The 17,528-nt window shown below is 37.6% G+C and overlaps 1 protein-coding gene across 10 annotated transcripts in view; it reads left to right on the forward strand.

The window, feature by feature from the left end:
- NFIX (nuclear factor I X) overlaps nucleotides 1-17,528 on the forward strand; it is a 283,591-nt gene that overhangs the window by 117,437 nt on the left and 148,626 nt on the right. For 9 of the 10 annotated variants that reach the window (XM_073622644.1, XM_073622645.1, XM_073622643.1 and 6 more), the window contains one exon: nucleotides 5,203-5,734. In XM_073622644.1, the coding sequence (XP_073478745.1) occupies nucleotides 5,203-5,734 (532 nt within the window). Of the gene's footprint in view, nucleotides 1-4,204; nucleotides 4,910-5,202; nucleotides 5,735-17,528 lie in introns of those variants that run through there. The other variant, XM_073622647.1, reaches the window with a different exon arrangement.

Genomic DNA, 17,528 nt, shown 5'->3' on the forward strand with positions numbered 1-17,528 from the left:
ATATGTGCATATTATCATGGAGGCAGCAAATACGTGACTTCAAGAACATAGTTAAAACAATTTTACAATGTTACCGTCGTTGAACAGTTATGGCTTACCCAGTTAGGATCTACGATAAATCACAATACATCCTGATAAACTAGCATGGGAACTCTAGTTTGATTTATTTGCAAACTATATGTCAATTTGATTGCAAGCGCCAATTCTCTTTTTGTTGTATGTGCATTATACAGTGGAATAATTGTTCCTTTTATTAAAATAACTTGAATCTCTATAAGCAGTTAATAATGATGGGTTGTAGTTCCGTCCAATCCATCTTAACCGTATGTCCGATAAAGGTGTATTACCTTACCCTATTGTAGTATCAATACCGCATTGCAGGGGAGACTAATCAACGCCCGTACAAACTCCACACTGGCTATTTCATACAAGTAGATTGATAGGTAGACAAGTATATAAATAGATGCTTATAGTGTATCTGGCAATGTATGCTTTTTTTGCCTTTACTGTATATGATGATAGATATATGATTTAATGTTATATAAGTGTACGCACAGCCTTAAAAAAAACAAAAAAAACCTGTATTTAATAAAAACACAATTAACATTTAATAGAGTCAGCTACAAGTAAGATTTGTATAAAGTAACGTGCATAAAACGTGCATATCAAATAAAAAGATAAAAAGACTTATTAATGACCATATATCTTCCTTTCCATTGTTTTGTCCATAATATATATATATATATATATATATATATATATATATATATATATATATATATATATAGATATAGATAGATAGATAGATAGATAGATAGATAGATAGATAGATAGATAGATAGATAGATAGATAGATAGATAGATAGATAGATATCTATCTATCTATCTATCTAGAGATATATATCTATATAGAGATAGATATACATAGATATATATATATATATATATATATATATATATATATATATATATATATATATAGATAGATAGATAGATAGATAGATAGATAGATAGATAGATAGATAGATGGATAGATATAGATATATATATAGATATATATATCTATATATATAGATAGATACATATGGATATATATATATAGATCTCTATCTATCTATCTATCTATCTATCTATCTATCTATCTATCTATCTATCTATCTATCTATCTATCTATCTATCTATCTACCTATATATATATATATATATATATATATATATATATATATATATATATAATATATATTATATATATATATATATATATATATATATATATATATATATATATATATATTTATTAGATGGGGATGAATGTACAAGTCTGAATACCATAAATACTTCATTACATGATCTAAATTGCTTTTATATTCAATTATTGTATTCATAAAGCAAGTACTCTCTATTTTATAGACTGCATAAGATATTACAGTAACTAAAAAGTATTAAATAACTTGTATATGTATCACCTAACTTCTGAGCGTAATGTTTTATTTATTTCATACTTCTGCACCATTCCATAATATATTTTATAAATTATAACGATAATGAAGTATGATTGTTACTTTTTACGTGTTCTGTATACAGTCACATATACAACACATGTATATTGTAATGGAATGCTGCAAAATGAACATTAAGAATATTTAAATTAAGCTGTGTCCAAGTATTTCTTCTATATGATTTTTTTGTAGTACGCAATGATATATATTATAAGCACTGCGTAAACTGTTGGCGCTATATAAATCCTGTTTTATAATAATAAGAAGAAGAATAATAGTAATAAGAATATATATAGATAGATAGATAGATAAATAGATAGATAGATAGAGAGGTATGAATTTACACACATATTCACTTTCTACATGCAACATGCATTTTTCAAGCAGAACAATTGAGTTAATTATTTCAAAAGTGTATTCTTCTCCTTTAAAAGGTAAATAGCAGGGTGTAGATAGATGTATATCGCATTGTTGCAGCAAGGTAGGCACAGTAGGTGACAGAAGTGTGAAACGTTTACTTAGTATGTTAGTGTATGTAGCATCATCTATTAGCAAAAAGATATAGCCTAAAGACGTAGTATCTGCCAGAAAATACAGTTGGGAATAGAAGTGTACACTGCAAATGAGTGCGCTTATGAGAGTAAGAAGAGCGACAGACAACACATATACAAGTATCGTGCATGCAAGCTAATCAAGGTCTAGTGAGAGATAAAGAACCTCAAAATTTTAAAAAGTGAACAAATTACTAAAATCTCATAGTTTGCATTGATTGCAGTAGAATGCTAAAAAAAAAAATAAAGCCAGTAAAAAAGTTTAAACTCCAAAAAACTGAACCCTAAAGAACAGAAATATAGAGAAATAAGATATAAGTAAAAAAATGAATGAATATATATAAAACATGTTAAAAAAAGAAAGTGCTAGGAACAATCATTGCATAATGATAGTAAACAGCGTGAAATGTGAGAAAATTAGAGGCTCCGTCGAAACTTTCCAGAGTGGAACAAGCGGAGAACTTTTAGAGAGCTAACATAGAAGTATGAAAAGTAGGTTTTAAAAAGAAAGAGCAGAAGAGCAAAGATCTAAAAAAAGAAAAGAAAAAGTGCTTTATAAACCGAAGAGAGCCCGAGAGAGACATCTGTAGACCGTCAAACAAAGGAAAAAAAAAAAGATGAAGAGACCAATTGAGATACTTTCAGAAAAAGTCTGTCAATGGCTTCTAGGAGAGATAAAGTAAAAAAAAAAAAAATGGCATTTGAAAAAACACCGTAGGAAGTAAAAATCTAAATAAACAAAAAGAGGGTGAAAGGTAGTTTTTTATTGGCGTACTAAAGAGCCAAGTTAAAATGTAAGTCTAGAAATGACACCTTATGACACAATAAAACAAGTTTAAAAAGCAGAAAACAAGGGAGAAGTCCAAAAAGGAGAAAGGAAAAAGACTAAAAAAGGAAAAAAACACCACCAATACGTAACAGGATAAATACCATAGTGAAAAGGCAGAATATTACCAACAATTAAAACAAATGCCCTTTAAAAAAAGTCTGGATATGTATGTAGTTCTTATGTTATTTAGAGAAGCAAAGGATAAAAAAGGAACATTATTACTTGTCTAAAATATATATAAAATATATATGGCAAGATGTGGATTAAGATAAATAAATAAATTAGGAAATTAATAAAGGTCAGGTTAAAGAGGGAAGAATAACAGGTAGCTTAAATACAGGAAAAAAGTCAGATATGGGAAATAAAAAATAGGTTTCTAAGCCTAAAGGATAAAAAAAAAAAAAAAAAAAAAAAAAGAAAACCTGAAGAGGAACGAAGGTTGTTGCGGACAAATACGTCTGTAGGCTCCTGCGCCGTAAGGGTTAAAATCCTTAGTGTGGGATAGTAGGAAGAGAGTGTACGGAGAAAATGAAAAAAAGCTGGGAAAACAGGAGAGAGAGAAATTTACTCTGAAAAGCAGCGTCTTTAAAATGTGTGACTTGGCTGGAATATATTGGGCAGTGCCAGCAAAACCGCAGAGAACGAGGGAGCGAGACAGGAGCGACAGAGTGAAGGACTAGAGGGAGGAAAAAGGGAAAGAGATATTTCATATTTAATTTCGCTATTAATAGAGGGTGGTTTTCTGTTAAGTTTTGGGTGAGGAATAGCAAGGTATTTGGTGAGAACCGTGCCTGGGTTTTTTTTATATTTTTTATAAAAAAATATGAAAAAATAAAATAAATAAAGGAAACAACAAACAGGCATCTGGTTCATCTCTCTTCCCCCCTCTACATACACACACACACGCGCACACACACCATCCTCAGCCATGAGCGACTGTTTTAATTCTTGTGCCAAAAACTGCGTGGCAAAATAAATCAAAATTAAAAATGAAACCAAAATAAATAATAGCAGAGATAACAGGACAGAAGAGAAAGTCAACAACCAATAACTCTCGGGCTCATCGGCTGCAAGAAAGTAAAGCGTCAAACTTTCGCGTATGCAATTTTTTTTTTAAGTTGTCGGTTTTGGCAAAAACCTTTTTTCTGCCTTCAATATTTTTTTCACGCTCTCTCCCTCTCTTTAGCTCTACACCTCCCTCCTCCCTTCCCTCTCTCTCATTCTCTCTCTCTCTCACTCGCTCTCCCCTCCCTTTTTCTCTGCTATTGGCTAGCTTCTTCATTTCACTTTGCCAAAAAGGTGGGTCTGTTCGAATCAGTCTCTCTCTCTCTTTTTTTTTTCCTCTCTCTTTTCCCTGGCATCGATGCTGGCCACCAATTCAGCACGGAGAGTGAAAGCAGGAGAGAGGGGGAACGAGAGAGAGAAAGAGAGAGAGTTTAAGCGGATAGAAAAAAAAAAAACAGCCTTCTCTTTTGCTCCAAATCTCCTTCTCGAGAGAAAAAAAAAAAAAAAACATTACTTTTTCTGTTTATCATCCATTTTTTTTTCCCTCCTTTCATTTTGCTTTTGTCAGTTTTGTTAATCCATCTGTAGTATTCTAATGCATACTAAGAAAATTTATTTTTTATTTTTTCTGCCATATTCTGTCCGTTCGGCGGACAACAATTAAGTTCCCTCCGTTGTTTCTCCAGCACTTGGAATTACGCATCCATTCATTTGAGGCCTTTGCACGTTAATAACTTTCTGAGATATTGCCATCTTCTGCTGTCTTAATTTACATCTCTTTTTTTACAGTGGTGTCCCTTCCGCATCCACACATTTAGGAAAAGGACATGTTCTGTACATGATTAGGCATAGATTTGTCTGCGGTTCTATGCTTCGTCCCTTTTTTCACCCCTTCCATACTTAAATTTTTTTATTTATCAATTCGCTTCGTGTTCTCCCTTTCTCTCTCTCATTGCAATTCTGATGAGCTCAGAATCTGGATGCTTTTAAATACCGACAGGACTTCGATATGACACCAAGAGATGGTAAACCTTTCCCCTCTTTCACACTTATTCATGTCATGTCGTCAAAACTTCATATTTTCAACTTCAAGCTTTTTTTTTTCTCAACACCGTTAAAAAAAAAAAAAAAAAAAAAATCAAGTATAATATTTTCCAAAATATTATGACATTTAAATAATTTGCATGAAAATTGGATTAGATAAAAACTGTTTAACATTAATTTAATAAGTTTAAACAAATGACAAATTAATTACATATGCAAAAATAACTTTTCTTGGACTGTTAGCTTTATTTATTTATTTATTTATTTATTTCAGGATGAATTTCACCCCTTCATCGAAGCTCTTCTTCCCCATGTGCGTGCATTCTCATACACATGGTTCAATCTCCAAGCAAGGAAGCGCAAATACTTTAAGAAGCACGAGAAGCGGATGTCAAAGGACGAGGAGAGGGCGGTGAAGGACGAGTTATTAGGGGAGAAGCCTGAGATCAAGCAGAAGTGGGCGTCACGGCTCTTGGCCAAGCTGAGGAAAGACATCCGGCCAGAGTTCCGAGAGGACTTTGTCCTGACCATCACCGGGAAGAAACCTCCGTGTTGCGTCCTCTCAAACCCAGACCAGAAGGGCAAAATTCGGAGGATTGACTGCCTTCGCCAGGCAGATAAGGTGTGGAGGCTGGACCTGGTGATGGTCATCCTGTTTAAGGGGATTCCGCTGGAGAGCACAGATGGGGAACGTCTCTATAAGTCGCCCCAATGCTCAAACCCAGGGCTGTGCGTACAGCCTCACCACATTGGGGTGTCCATCAAAGAGCTGGACCTCTACCTGGCCTTTTTCGTCCACACGCCTGGTAAGTCTTGGCCTTGCATCACTGTCTACATGCACACTCATTTCAGCATAGCTGTTTTTCAGTTCAAGACCTTATCACTGGCAAATCCAAGTTGACATTGATCCAGTGTAATGAAAATTAAACTGAGGCAATAGGCATAACTACAATACATGAGTTATAAATATATATTTTATAAATAAATATGTATACAATATAAAATATATTCTCATTGCACCAAGTTACTTATAGCCAATTAATACAGTGGCCTTCATCTGTATATGGGTAACGATGTACATTCTGTTAGGCTTTTGGGGCCTAAACTTCATTGAGCACTGTCAAGTCTGGTTTGCCTTTAGTCACACAGGGATTTCAAAAGAAAAAAAAAAAAATAATGAACATTTCTTATGAGAAACTTAAATATGTTTTAAGACTTTTTATCAGACTGATGTCTGTGCTTCTTTATTTTGTGAATAGATAGTTTTTAAGGAAACCATTTTTAAAAAATGTATCCTTGAAAATATACAAGGTTTGGAGGAAACATGAAAAATAGGAAACATACTGACATAACAAATACCACCATTTCTAAACACAAAAAAATGACGTATGTGTTCAATTTTAATTTTGGGTTTAAGGTATCGAAGATGTGATCAGTTAATTTATATACATGTGTAATAATAAAAATTATTTAAATTGAGAATTATTTTAATAAGGTCCAAACAATTTCTGTCATGGGAAACCACAAAGCAAGGTATGCAGGATTAAATTATGAGAGACACTAATCGTGATTATAAAAAAATAAGTTTTTATGAAAAATGAATGATGTGTATATATTTTTTTTCTTTATATTCAGCTATAGCTTGTTTGCAATTACAGGATTTCTATTTTGAAAACCAATGACAAATATGTGATACATAGCTAAAATATATTTGCAAAAACGTTAATGAAGTTTAAAAAATACACCTTTACAATTGTGTCTGTGAAGCCAGGTATATGTATATTTATAATGTTTTTAATGCTTGTTTCGTAGTTACGAATTTGACTTTCCCTGCTTCCTTAAAATAATGACCAGCCAGTTTGGTTCAAACTTTTTCCAGGCATACTTTGGCACTGATGGAATGCACGCATAGCAAGAAGTAACAATTTATCCAAATGACAAATCTAGGCATAAAAAGTATTTTATGCTTGGCGATACGCTGTGTATATTTTATCTATCTATCTATCTATCTATCTATCTATCTATCTATCTATCTATCTATCTATCTATCTATCTATCTATCTATCTATCTATCTATCTATCTATCTATTCTATCTATCTATTCTATCTATTCTATTCTATTATTATGCTGCACTTTATGAAAGTATTAATATTTTAAATTGCTTATTAAACTAATTCTATTATAATAAAGACAGCATTACTAGAGGATAAGGACTGTCAATATCTAGTACTTAAAGTACACACATAAAATATGTAAAAAGAGCTGAATATAGCCTATACAGTATGTATATAGGGACCTAGTACAGTATACAGGAGTATGAAGAAACTCAAAGAGTTCCCTTATTTTCATTTTGAAGACACTTACCGTATATCATGCATTTTATGGCTGCAGAGCTCACGCTCTAATAGACAAGAACAAATGAACCAAATACTGTTAGAGGTGAAAACTAGGCAGTGTTCTCCAACAAGCATTTCTATTACTGTATAGAAGGCAGATAAACAGCTAAAGCTGGAATCATTAATACATCACACTCTCCCGCAGAGCTTACGCTCTAATAAACAAAGGGACACCTATAAAACTGGCACAGTTGAAAGATCTTATGGGCATGTGATTATATTAATTATGGCATACAGTAGGGTGGGTAGACAGGAGATCTCATGGAGAAAATGAGTGCCCTGGAAGTTTTCTTCTTGCATTAATCAGAAAAAAAAAATAGAAAAAAAAGAAAAGCTTTTTAGCAAGTGACTGTGTTAATAGATCAGTGAACAACAAAGCCTGTGCTGATTTTGGCCAGGGAACCAATGAATCCTGTGGTGAAAGCACAACTGCGTGTTCTGGTTGGAAGTGCGAGGGAGGTCAGAGCCCATATGGAGGAGGACCTGACCTATGACCCTCCACATATGACATGCCATTCACAATTACTTTCTGCTCTGATGAAACATTCACCGAGTTCATGAACAGAACTGTAAAGATAATAAGCGTGTGATTGCAAGTGTAGCAAGATGTTCGATTTTTTACAAAAAGGATATTGCAAAAATCCTGCTTAAGGGCATGATGGAGTTACAGGGGGTGGAGGGGGTAAACCTGCTGCAGGCCTGATGGAGATCAGGAAGTATGCTGAGGTTATTACTGTATCTAGACCAGCTTCTGGTACCCCAACTACAAAGCTATGGGCACACTATGTGTGTCTACTATGACATCAGTATATCAAACTTGGTGACATCAGCACAACAATGTCATTGTTGCCTGGGCCTAGGCTCATAAAGGTGCAATTATGCAAAAAGACAAAGGAGGGTGGCTTTAAAATGTTGAGGAGCAACTATATAATAATAATTTAATCCAAGTACTATTCATTCCATACACACTCACCTTTTTTTGAAATCCATAGTAAAGCTTTACTTGATATACCTTTGAGGGTCCATCAACTGACACATTGCACATTAAGACAAATGGTGAGTTATGTATAAATAGCCAAAATCTCATTTTTGCTAAGTACGTTTTCTTTGAAAAAGAGCACAATTTAGAAAGCAAACTGTAACACCTATAAATCACATAGACATAATATGTAAATGCATGCCACTGGACAAAAAAAAATGGAACCTCTGTTCACTTTCTGTTTCCTTTAAAAATGCAACAAATGTAAAGTACATCAAGAATATACCAAAAGACACCGCATTAAAAATGCTTATGAAATGTACATAAAAATGCCAAGGTGTGAATGTAACCTTAAAAGCTAAACTTTGAAGAAAAAAAAAGGTTTACCTCCAAGGTGGGTCCCTTTTCCCACTGGTTTAGCTTAGGGGATAATGCATAGGGTGATATACTTGCCCTATTCCTTGCTCCCTCAGGATTCCTCCAGTAGCAGCTCTCTGATGTCATCCTGTACAATGCAGGAACAGCCGTCCTGCATCATACAGGAGGATGCCAAGGGCCCACCCGCAACTATGTAGCGTCAGGCAGTGAAGGAGAGTGTTGACTGCCGAGGAAGCGAGGAATAAGGTAAGTATATAATCGTATTAATCATCCCCTGCATTCCCTTTGCACTGGGGAGGGGACCCTCTGCAAGGGTAAATCTTTTTTTCTCCAAAATTTAATTTTAAAGTACATATGTTATTATGGTGGGACATGTAACACAATGCAATCCAATTACCTTTTATTTGTTAAGCATATTAATGTAAGGCTAGCAAATTATCCAGAGTGTTACAGAACATGTAGAATCATCCCCATCATTCCTTGCCACCTGGCAAAGCTTAGTATCTGTGTCACCCTGTGACCCTCTTTGTTTAGCCAGTAGTGGGAGGGTCTGATTCAATGTCACATAGCTCCTCCTGGGTGGTGTCATCCTGTTGTTGGAGGGACAGACTCCATGTCACATGGTTCCCTACTGTCTTTGTCACCCTGTAATTGAAGGGGCAGGCCCTATATTCCATAGCTTCTACAATCTGTGTCACTCGAGGGTGGGAGGGACATATTCCATGTCACACAGCTCCTAAGGTGGTGTCACCCTGTGGTGGGATGGACAGACCCCATGTCACATAACTCCTCCTGTCTGTGTGACCCTGTAGTGGGAGGGTCTGGCTCCATGTCACATAGCTCCTCCTGTCTGTGTCACTCTGTGATGGAAGGGACAGACCCCATGTCACATACCTCCTACCATCTGTGTCACCCTGTGGTGAGAAGAACAGACTCCATGCCACTCAGCTACTCGTGGATGGTGTCACCCTGTGGTGAGAGGAACAGACTCCATATCACACAGTTCCGACTGTCGGTGTCACCCTGTGATAGTAGGGAGAGACTCAATATCTCAGAGCTCCTCTTGGGTAGTGTCACCCTGTGGTGGAAGGGACAGATTTAATGTCACATAGCTCCTCCTGGGTGGTGTCATCCTGCGGTGGGAGGTACAGGCTACATGGAAAATAGTTTCCTACTGTCTGTGTCACCGTGTGGTGGGGGGACAGACTCCATATCACACAGCTACCCCTGTCTGTGTCACCCTGTGATAGTAGGAGCAAACTCCACGTCACATAGCTGTGTATCAACTTCACTTTTCAGAATATGGGAAGCTGCCACATTACCACCAGCTGCAGTAAATGTTTTTATCTATGGTAAATGAATTATTGTCTTGAATCTCAACAGCTGAAATTGATAGGTCAGTATTACTTATTTTAAAATATTCAGCAATTCCTGTAATGTTAACCTGTCAATTACAAGACAGAAAAATAGTCCACATACTTATAAATATATATATGAAAAGTGAGCTAATGGTAACATTTCTCATTGTCCATGGCAACCATTCAGCTTTGATGATTTAGTTTTCAAACCTGGATTATGAAATTGACAGCTAAATACATGTTTGCCTTAGCAACTCATACATCGGGCCTGTAAAGCCAACAAAGCCTTTTTTTTTTTTTTGCAAGTTGAATTTTATGGAATTTTAGGGAATTTCTGTAGTGAGTGTAGAGTGATGATGTTAGATTTTTGCATTTTTTTCTGCTGTTGAAATAAAAGTGATATGCTCCTCAGTTATGAATTCATTTTTGTTGGTAATAATCTAAATATTTTTATAATTTACTTAGTGCACAATAGGTTTGGATACACAAGGATTCATGTGAAGGTCAAGTTTTGTGTCTGATGTAATTTTCTGGCTTTCATATGGTTGCAGGAGGCTTCTTCTTGGGAACTGACCCACATCCTGCCATACACAAACTCTTTAAACTTAGACGCAAGAAGCGGCGCAAAGGGGAACCAACCTATCCTCTATCTCTTGCTGACATGACATCTGTTTCCCGATACAGACCATGGTGTAGCAGCAAGGTAGAACATGCCATCGCTGAAGTGTGAAATATATGCCCCCTCTTGTATAACAACATACACATTAAATATACTAGTCTGCTGGAAATATTGTAACCGGCAGTATGTAACCTGCTTAACACTCAGCCTATACATGGCAGGTATTCCTTCGGCATGTAAATGAATTGCTATCACTGATCTACCAGACACGTTTTGATCACTTTTCAGCAACAAAACTTGTAATGAAAATTGGAACTTTGGTGGTTTTAATTATTTAACGTTCAATTGCCTGAGATCAGGAAATGGTATACATGGACCGCTGTGTTTCATGTAAATTCTTTTTTGATAGAAAGTTGATGGAAAGCTTTGAAAATTGCCATGTGCATGGCCAGCATTGGTCTTAAAGAAAGCCATTCAGTATCGGTGATTCCACCAGTCTCAAAGAATTTTTATATTGTGCATGTAAAGATTAGGCCACAATAACTAGATAAATGGTGGTCCAGAGTAGATGTTCATTCAGCTGTACATTTTACTGACAATATCCAATTTTTTGTTGAAATTTTTATACTCAAAAAAGAATGAGGGAAGATATCAGCTTCATTAACATCAGTCACAAAGTCCATATGGAAGAAGCAATTTCCTAACCTGAGTACTGCATGTAAGTCCCAGGGCAGCAACTCAGTTAATAGGCTAACTTTAATCTCCCAAAAAAATGAATGCATGAGTCCAGGAAATGCCTGCTTCTACAAGAGCCCAATCACACAGGCATTTTTCTTTGTCACAGTTTCTATTTAACTGACAAATGCTTCCTTGAGTGTTGAGTTACTTAGTTTTGGCAGTAACTTCTCTTTGTCTAGATATTCGACTTCCTTTGCTAACAGGGTGCAAGGAGAAAAGACGTAAAAAAAAAAAGAGCAGAGCAACCAATACTGGTGTCATCAACGTGACAACAGCATGGTATCTGATTGGTTGCTACATATTTATCCTCTACAATTACATAAAAGCCCACATTTTCAATAACGTGCGAAAGGAACGCCTATTATTGCATCCTAGTCTCCAAAATGAGGCCGTTCACAAGCTGTCCTTTACATGTGCTTGCAATTGCAAATATTATATTAATGCAAGTGATATAATATAAAATATTATTAACAGAATAATAAAGGATTCTTATAGCAAGAGTTACTGGTTTTCCAAGTAAGTTTCTATAAAAATAAATATATATGTTAAACGCAACAAAATTAACTCTTTTAATATGGCTAGAGTCATTGTGTTTGACATTTAATCTCGGCCACTCAATGCCACAGAAAACATTTGTTTAGGTTTGTCGGCTGTTTGAACACAAGCGCATATGTTTGAATGTCAAATGTAGCGTTTGTTAAGAAAAGACTTGCTTTGACTCAAGTTCAAACGCACCTGAATAGGACAAGCTGTATCTCAGAAAACCCGGCACAACACAATGCAGATCAAATGCAGCCTCTGAACTGCCATGTGTACTTCTCAGTTGAAGTCAAAGGGATTTTGATGACCTGTGCTTGCCGTGCTTTCGAAATGCATGTCAACTACAGAAGAAATTGTGTCCATTTGACACGAGCCCTCAAGAAACTGAATATTTTTAATAAAATCAGACTCCAATGGAGTCTGATCTTTAAAGCTTATGCTATTTAAAATATATATATATATATTTACATACATAAGTAGAAATTATTTCTCTGAATGATTCCAATGCAACTGAGCTACCACCTGACCATGCACATCAATCTTAGGGTCTGATTATCCAGATGGACCAATCACAAGCCATTGTTTACTGTGGGTGCCTTAATGACCCTTGAAGTGTCTGGGTAATTACTAGCCCCCCTGTGGCAAGGGGTGGGTGAGAGGGGGAAGCTGCCCAGGGCACAATGGTTTACAGTAGGGATGAGGGTGCCTTCCTTCTGTTACAAGGCTGACAGGGGTAGTGACAGCGACAGTTATTTTGACAAGCTGGTAACTGTTGAGCGTAGAATCACCTAAGCTTGCACATCATGAACAGGGGAGGGGGGGGGGCGGTTTGGCATCTTTGCCCTGGGTACTGAATGACCGTGTCACGGCACTTCTCTGTGGGGTACTTGAAGGCAGAAAAGGTTGAAGTGTCAGTTAAGCCCCGAACTAATGGAGAATTTTGGGGGGCCAGTTTTATTATATATGGTGTTCATTTTATTGGGTTTGTTAAAAAAATATTTGAACAAACCGAATGACACAGTGACAAAACGGTTGAGTACCTAGGCCTTACATAATCTGGAGAACGCTTGTGACTTACACTTGCACAAACGCTTTGGCTGAGCGTGCATTATTATGCACTAAGCAGACACCCTTGTTCCTGGCCAGAATGATCACCCAGGAAAATCCATGTCAGACGACAGATTATGTCCCCAAGATCAGCCAGGGTTCCTCTGCAGATTTTGTAGGTAGGCCACAGATGTACAATGTGATGTAGGTGATGACCTCTTCATGTCTATGATTGGGTAAAGCTTTCCTTTAAAGGAGATCCTCTAGCTATGTCCTAGGTCATTTTGTGTTCACAATGCTGACAGACTACATTTGCTATGCTGTTACTAGGAAACTGAATTTGGCATCTAAAAGGATGTATGGGGTTGTCCCATGGGACTGAGCAATGTACTGCGTATATGAAAGTGGTGTCCCTTCTCTCTGTTTCAAAACAACGAAGGCCCCTGCCATGGTCAGACCACCCTCCTCTGTCTGTGTCACCATGCGGTAGGAGGGACAGACTGTCTGTGTCACCGTGTAACTCCATTGCTGCTTGCACTGTTCCCAACATGCCATTGTGTCCTTTGGTTTTTGCCGGGACCCCCTGGCAGTGAAGGAGTGACTCCTCTCCTCCCTCCTATTTTTACGCTCTCCGTTCCAACTTTTCTCTTGCCAAATAAACATGGGAGCAGCTGAATTTCCTCTCATGGAGACATCTGTGATCGAACAGACGTTGGGGACAGAGTATGGGGACTCTGGCAAACCTTCCTTCCTGGGGAGGGGGGGACAGAGCAAAGGAGAGACCCTGAAGGTGTAAGTGAAAAGAAGGAAGGGGGGGATAACATGTCCTGTCTGTCAACAGTCAATGCCCAGCGCAAAATAATACAGATTCCCTTACACGTTGGTAAATATATTTCTCCAAATATTGGAACCCATTGTCAGCTGTTTCCAAAGCCAACCTGCTGAAAAACTAAGAAACGGCTGCTTTTAGGAATGATTCCCTACTTACTTATGTTTGCATTAGAAGGGAAATAGAAAATGTGGTGTGTCAGAAACTAAGGCATATTTGTACTTGTATTATGTTTTAGCTGTTTACACAGTTCATTATTTTATGAACATGTCATATGTTGCAATTATTTATTTATTTTTTTTAAGAATTAATATATTTAAATGCACACATTGATATGGAATCCTGCAAGACATAATTTCTCCTATCCCATAAAAGTGTAATACCATGTTAAAGGGGTAATAAGACACACAGGAGCCGGGTTACTGTAGTAAGATATTACAGGGGTAATAAGACACTCAGGAGCTGGGTTACTGTAATAAGATATTACAGGGGTAATAAGACACTCAGGAGCTGGGTTACTGTAATAATAAGTTACAGGGGTGATAAGACACTTAGGTGCAGTGTTACTTTACTAAGATGTTATGGGGGATTTGAACACTCAGGAGCTGGGTTACTATAATAAGATATTACAGGGGTAATAAGACACTCAGGAGCCGGGTTACTGTAATAAGATATTACAGGGGTAATAAGACAATCAGGAGCTGGGTTACTATAATAAGATATTATAGGGCAAATAACATATTACAGGGTAATAAGACACTCAGGAGCTGGGTTACTGTAATAAGATATTACAGGGTAATAAGACATTCAGGAGCTTGGTTACTGTAATAAGATATTACAGGGGTAATAAGACACTCAGGAGCCGAGTTACTGTAATAAGATATTACAGGGGTAATAAGACACTCAGGAGATGGGTGACTGTAATAAGACATTACAGGGGTAATAAGACACTCAGGAGCTGGGTTACTGTAATAAGATATTACAGGGGTAATAAGACAATCAGGAGCTGGGTTACTGTAATAAGATATTACAGGGGTAATAAGACACTCAGGAGCTGGGTTACTGTAATAAAATATTACAGGGGTAATAAGACACTCAGGAGCTGGGTTACTATAATAAGATATTACAGGGGTAATAAGACACTGAGGAGCTGGGTTACTATAATAAGATATTATAGGGCAAATAAGATATTACAGGGTAATAAGACACTCAGGAGCTGGGTTACTGTAATAAGATATTACAGGGGTAATAAGACACTCAGGAGTTGAATTAGTATAAGATGTTACTATGTTAAAGTGGTTGTAAACTCAGAAAAAAAACAAAAAACCTGCAAGACAAAGGCATAATGAGCTAGTATGCGTCACATACTAGCTCATTATGAAATACTTACCTTAGATCGAAGCTGTTGCAGTGGTCCCCGTACAACTCTGCAACCAGCGATATGTCACCCGGAGTTATTTCCGGGTTCGCGGGCTCCGGCGCTGTGATTGGCCGGAGCTACGATGAGGTCACTGACGGTCACAGCACGGCTACTGAAGAAACAGCACGAGCGAGCCATTTCTTGAGTGCGCATGTGCCGATGACGTTGGCACATGCAGATTCAGTGAGTATCTCCTAAACTGTGCAAGTTTAAGAGATATTCACGGTACCTACATGTATGCTTTATTATAGGCTTACCTGTAGTGAAAAGTGGTGTAACAGGGTTTACAGTACAACCACTTATTATACAATATAATATTGTATAATTCTTATTATACACAATATTATTATTATTTGTAATAAGACATTTCTGAAATAATAAAGTGCACAGAAGTGAGCGCGCTGTAGCTGGGGGTAAGGAACGTGAGCCTTCCATGCACAGTGAGTCAGGGGTTCAGCTGAGGACAGTAACCTGCACCTGTAAGTGACATTTGTCTCTCCTTTGTCCTCTGGTTAGTTTACCCGGTGTGTGTTTGCTCTGGCAGAGGGGAGGTATTCGGAGGTGTACATAGGTATATAGAGGAGGGCAGAGCTGCTCTCACACAGAAGACCATTGTGCGCCTGTACTGGTGTTTATTCATCAATTAACCCCTCCCGCTCTGCTCCATTCACATATTCTCTTTCTCTAGTCCGGTATTGGTATTTACCATCCTGCTCTCATGACCGGCCACTCTACTTTTCCCGGCGTTCACATCTTGTATTTCTACATACTGTTTTGTAACATAACGACATTACAATTTCAGCAGCCGAGTCAGTAAAAAGGTTTGCTTTCATAAGGAAATGTGGGGGAGTTTGATTTTTTTTTGCACAGGTGTGTGTGCGCCCATCCTGTCGTATAGCTGAGCAGATCTGAACCGGGAAAAAAATAAAAAATAAAAAGCCATTAAGTCAATGTAGACTTTTTGCTCTCTGCTCTTTGTAGGGGCCCATTCACATAGGAGGTCTGATAAGATATGCTTGTCAGCTTTCCAGAAGGATCTGAAAAAAAGCTGAATGTCAGTCTATGGGCAGGAAGATGCACATCCGATCTGATTTACATCCGATTATCTCCGAGTCCTTCTAGGACAAAAAAAAAAAAAACAGAAAGGCTTGCATCCTTTTCTACCTTTTCAGACCTAAATGTGATGCATCAGAGGTAAAAGGATGTAAACGGGGGCATATCTATTGATAGCCACCTGCCCATAGACTAAGATGGGTCCCTAAGGGCTCATTCACTGGAGCGTTGTTGTCTGAAGAGCGATCGGCATTCAGATTGTTCTTCAGAGAGCATTTAACAGGCGGTGAGGAGGCATTGTATCACTTCCTCACCACCTGCTTTAAAGTAATACTGACGCTTCATTTTTTTTTTTTATGTTTTCTAAAATAAAAAAAACATGTTATACATACCTGCTCTGTGCAGTGGTTTTGCATACAGCAGCCCCGATCCTCTTCTTTTCAGGTCCCTCGCCGGTGCTCCTGGCTCCTCCCCCTCGAGCAGTGCCCCCAGAGAAATCTGGCTGAACGAAAAAAAAAAAAAAAACCTAACAGTGTAGGGCCAGGTTATAATTATAATGTAGACGGGTGCAGAGTCCAGAGTTGTAGTAGGGGGATCTTGGTGTTGCAGCATCCAAGAAATGTCAGATGTCAGCCCACCAGATTCTAAACTAAAATAACTAAAATACTACTTTCAAAGTAACCCGTTAGGCTGGGTTCACACTAGTGCGAATTGGAAGAGGATTTTTTCCGCATCCAATTCGAAGGATAGGAGATTGTGACCAGCTCTCTATGGGGCTGGTTCCCACATCTCCGTGGCGGCTCCGGAGTGGCATACACAGGAGCCCTGTGCGTCTTTGGCTCAGTTTCAGGACCCAAATTCAGGCAAAAATATGGGCCTGATTTGTCCCTGAAACGGAGAACGGAGACGCAACGCACCCCTGCTGCGAGCCGCATGCGTCTTAGATGTGAACCCAGCCTTAATGTTCAAGCAAATGTCTATAGTTCTACTTTTTTTCTTATTAATGCCACTGGCATGAATGCTTAGTGGTACAGCACTTGTTTGACCATTATTTAGGTGGCTTGCTAAAAGCCTGATTTTAAGCCTCTCCTTAAAGCAGACTTTACACCACAGCGGCAATGTCCATTTATGAAAGGTGACCTCCTCCCCCTTCTAAAATACCAGTGAAAAGCACCAATGGTTAGAAAACTAGTTAGGTAATATACTCACCTTTCCCTGACATTCGTAGTGCGGGGATGGCGA

This window comes from Aquarana catesbeiana, linkage group LG03, assembly GCF_042186555.1.
Source record: "Aquarana catesbeiana isolate 2022-GZ linkage group LG03, ASM4218655v1, whole genome shotgun sequence".
In the NCBI taxonomy this organism is placed as follows: domain Eukaryota; kingdom Metazoa; phylum Chordata; class Amphibia; order Anura; family Ranidae; genus Aquarana; species Aquarana catesbeiana.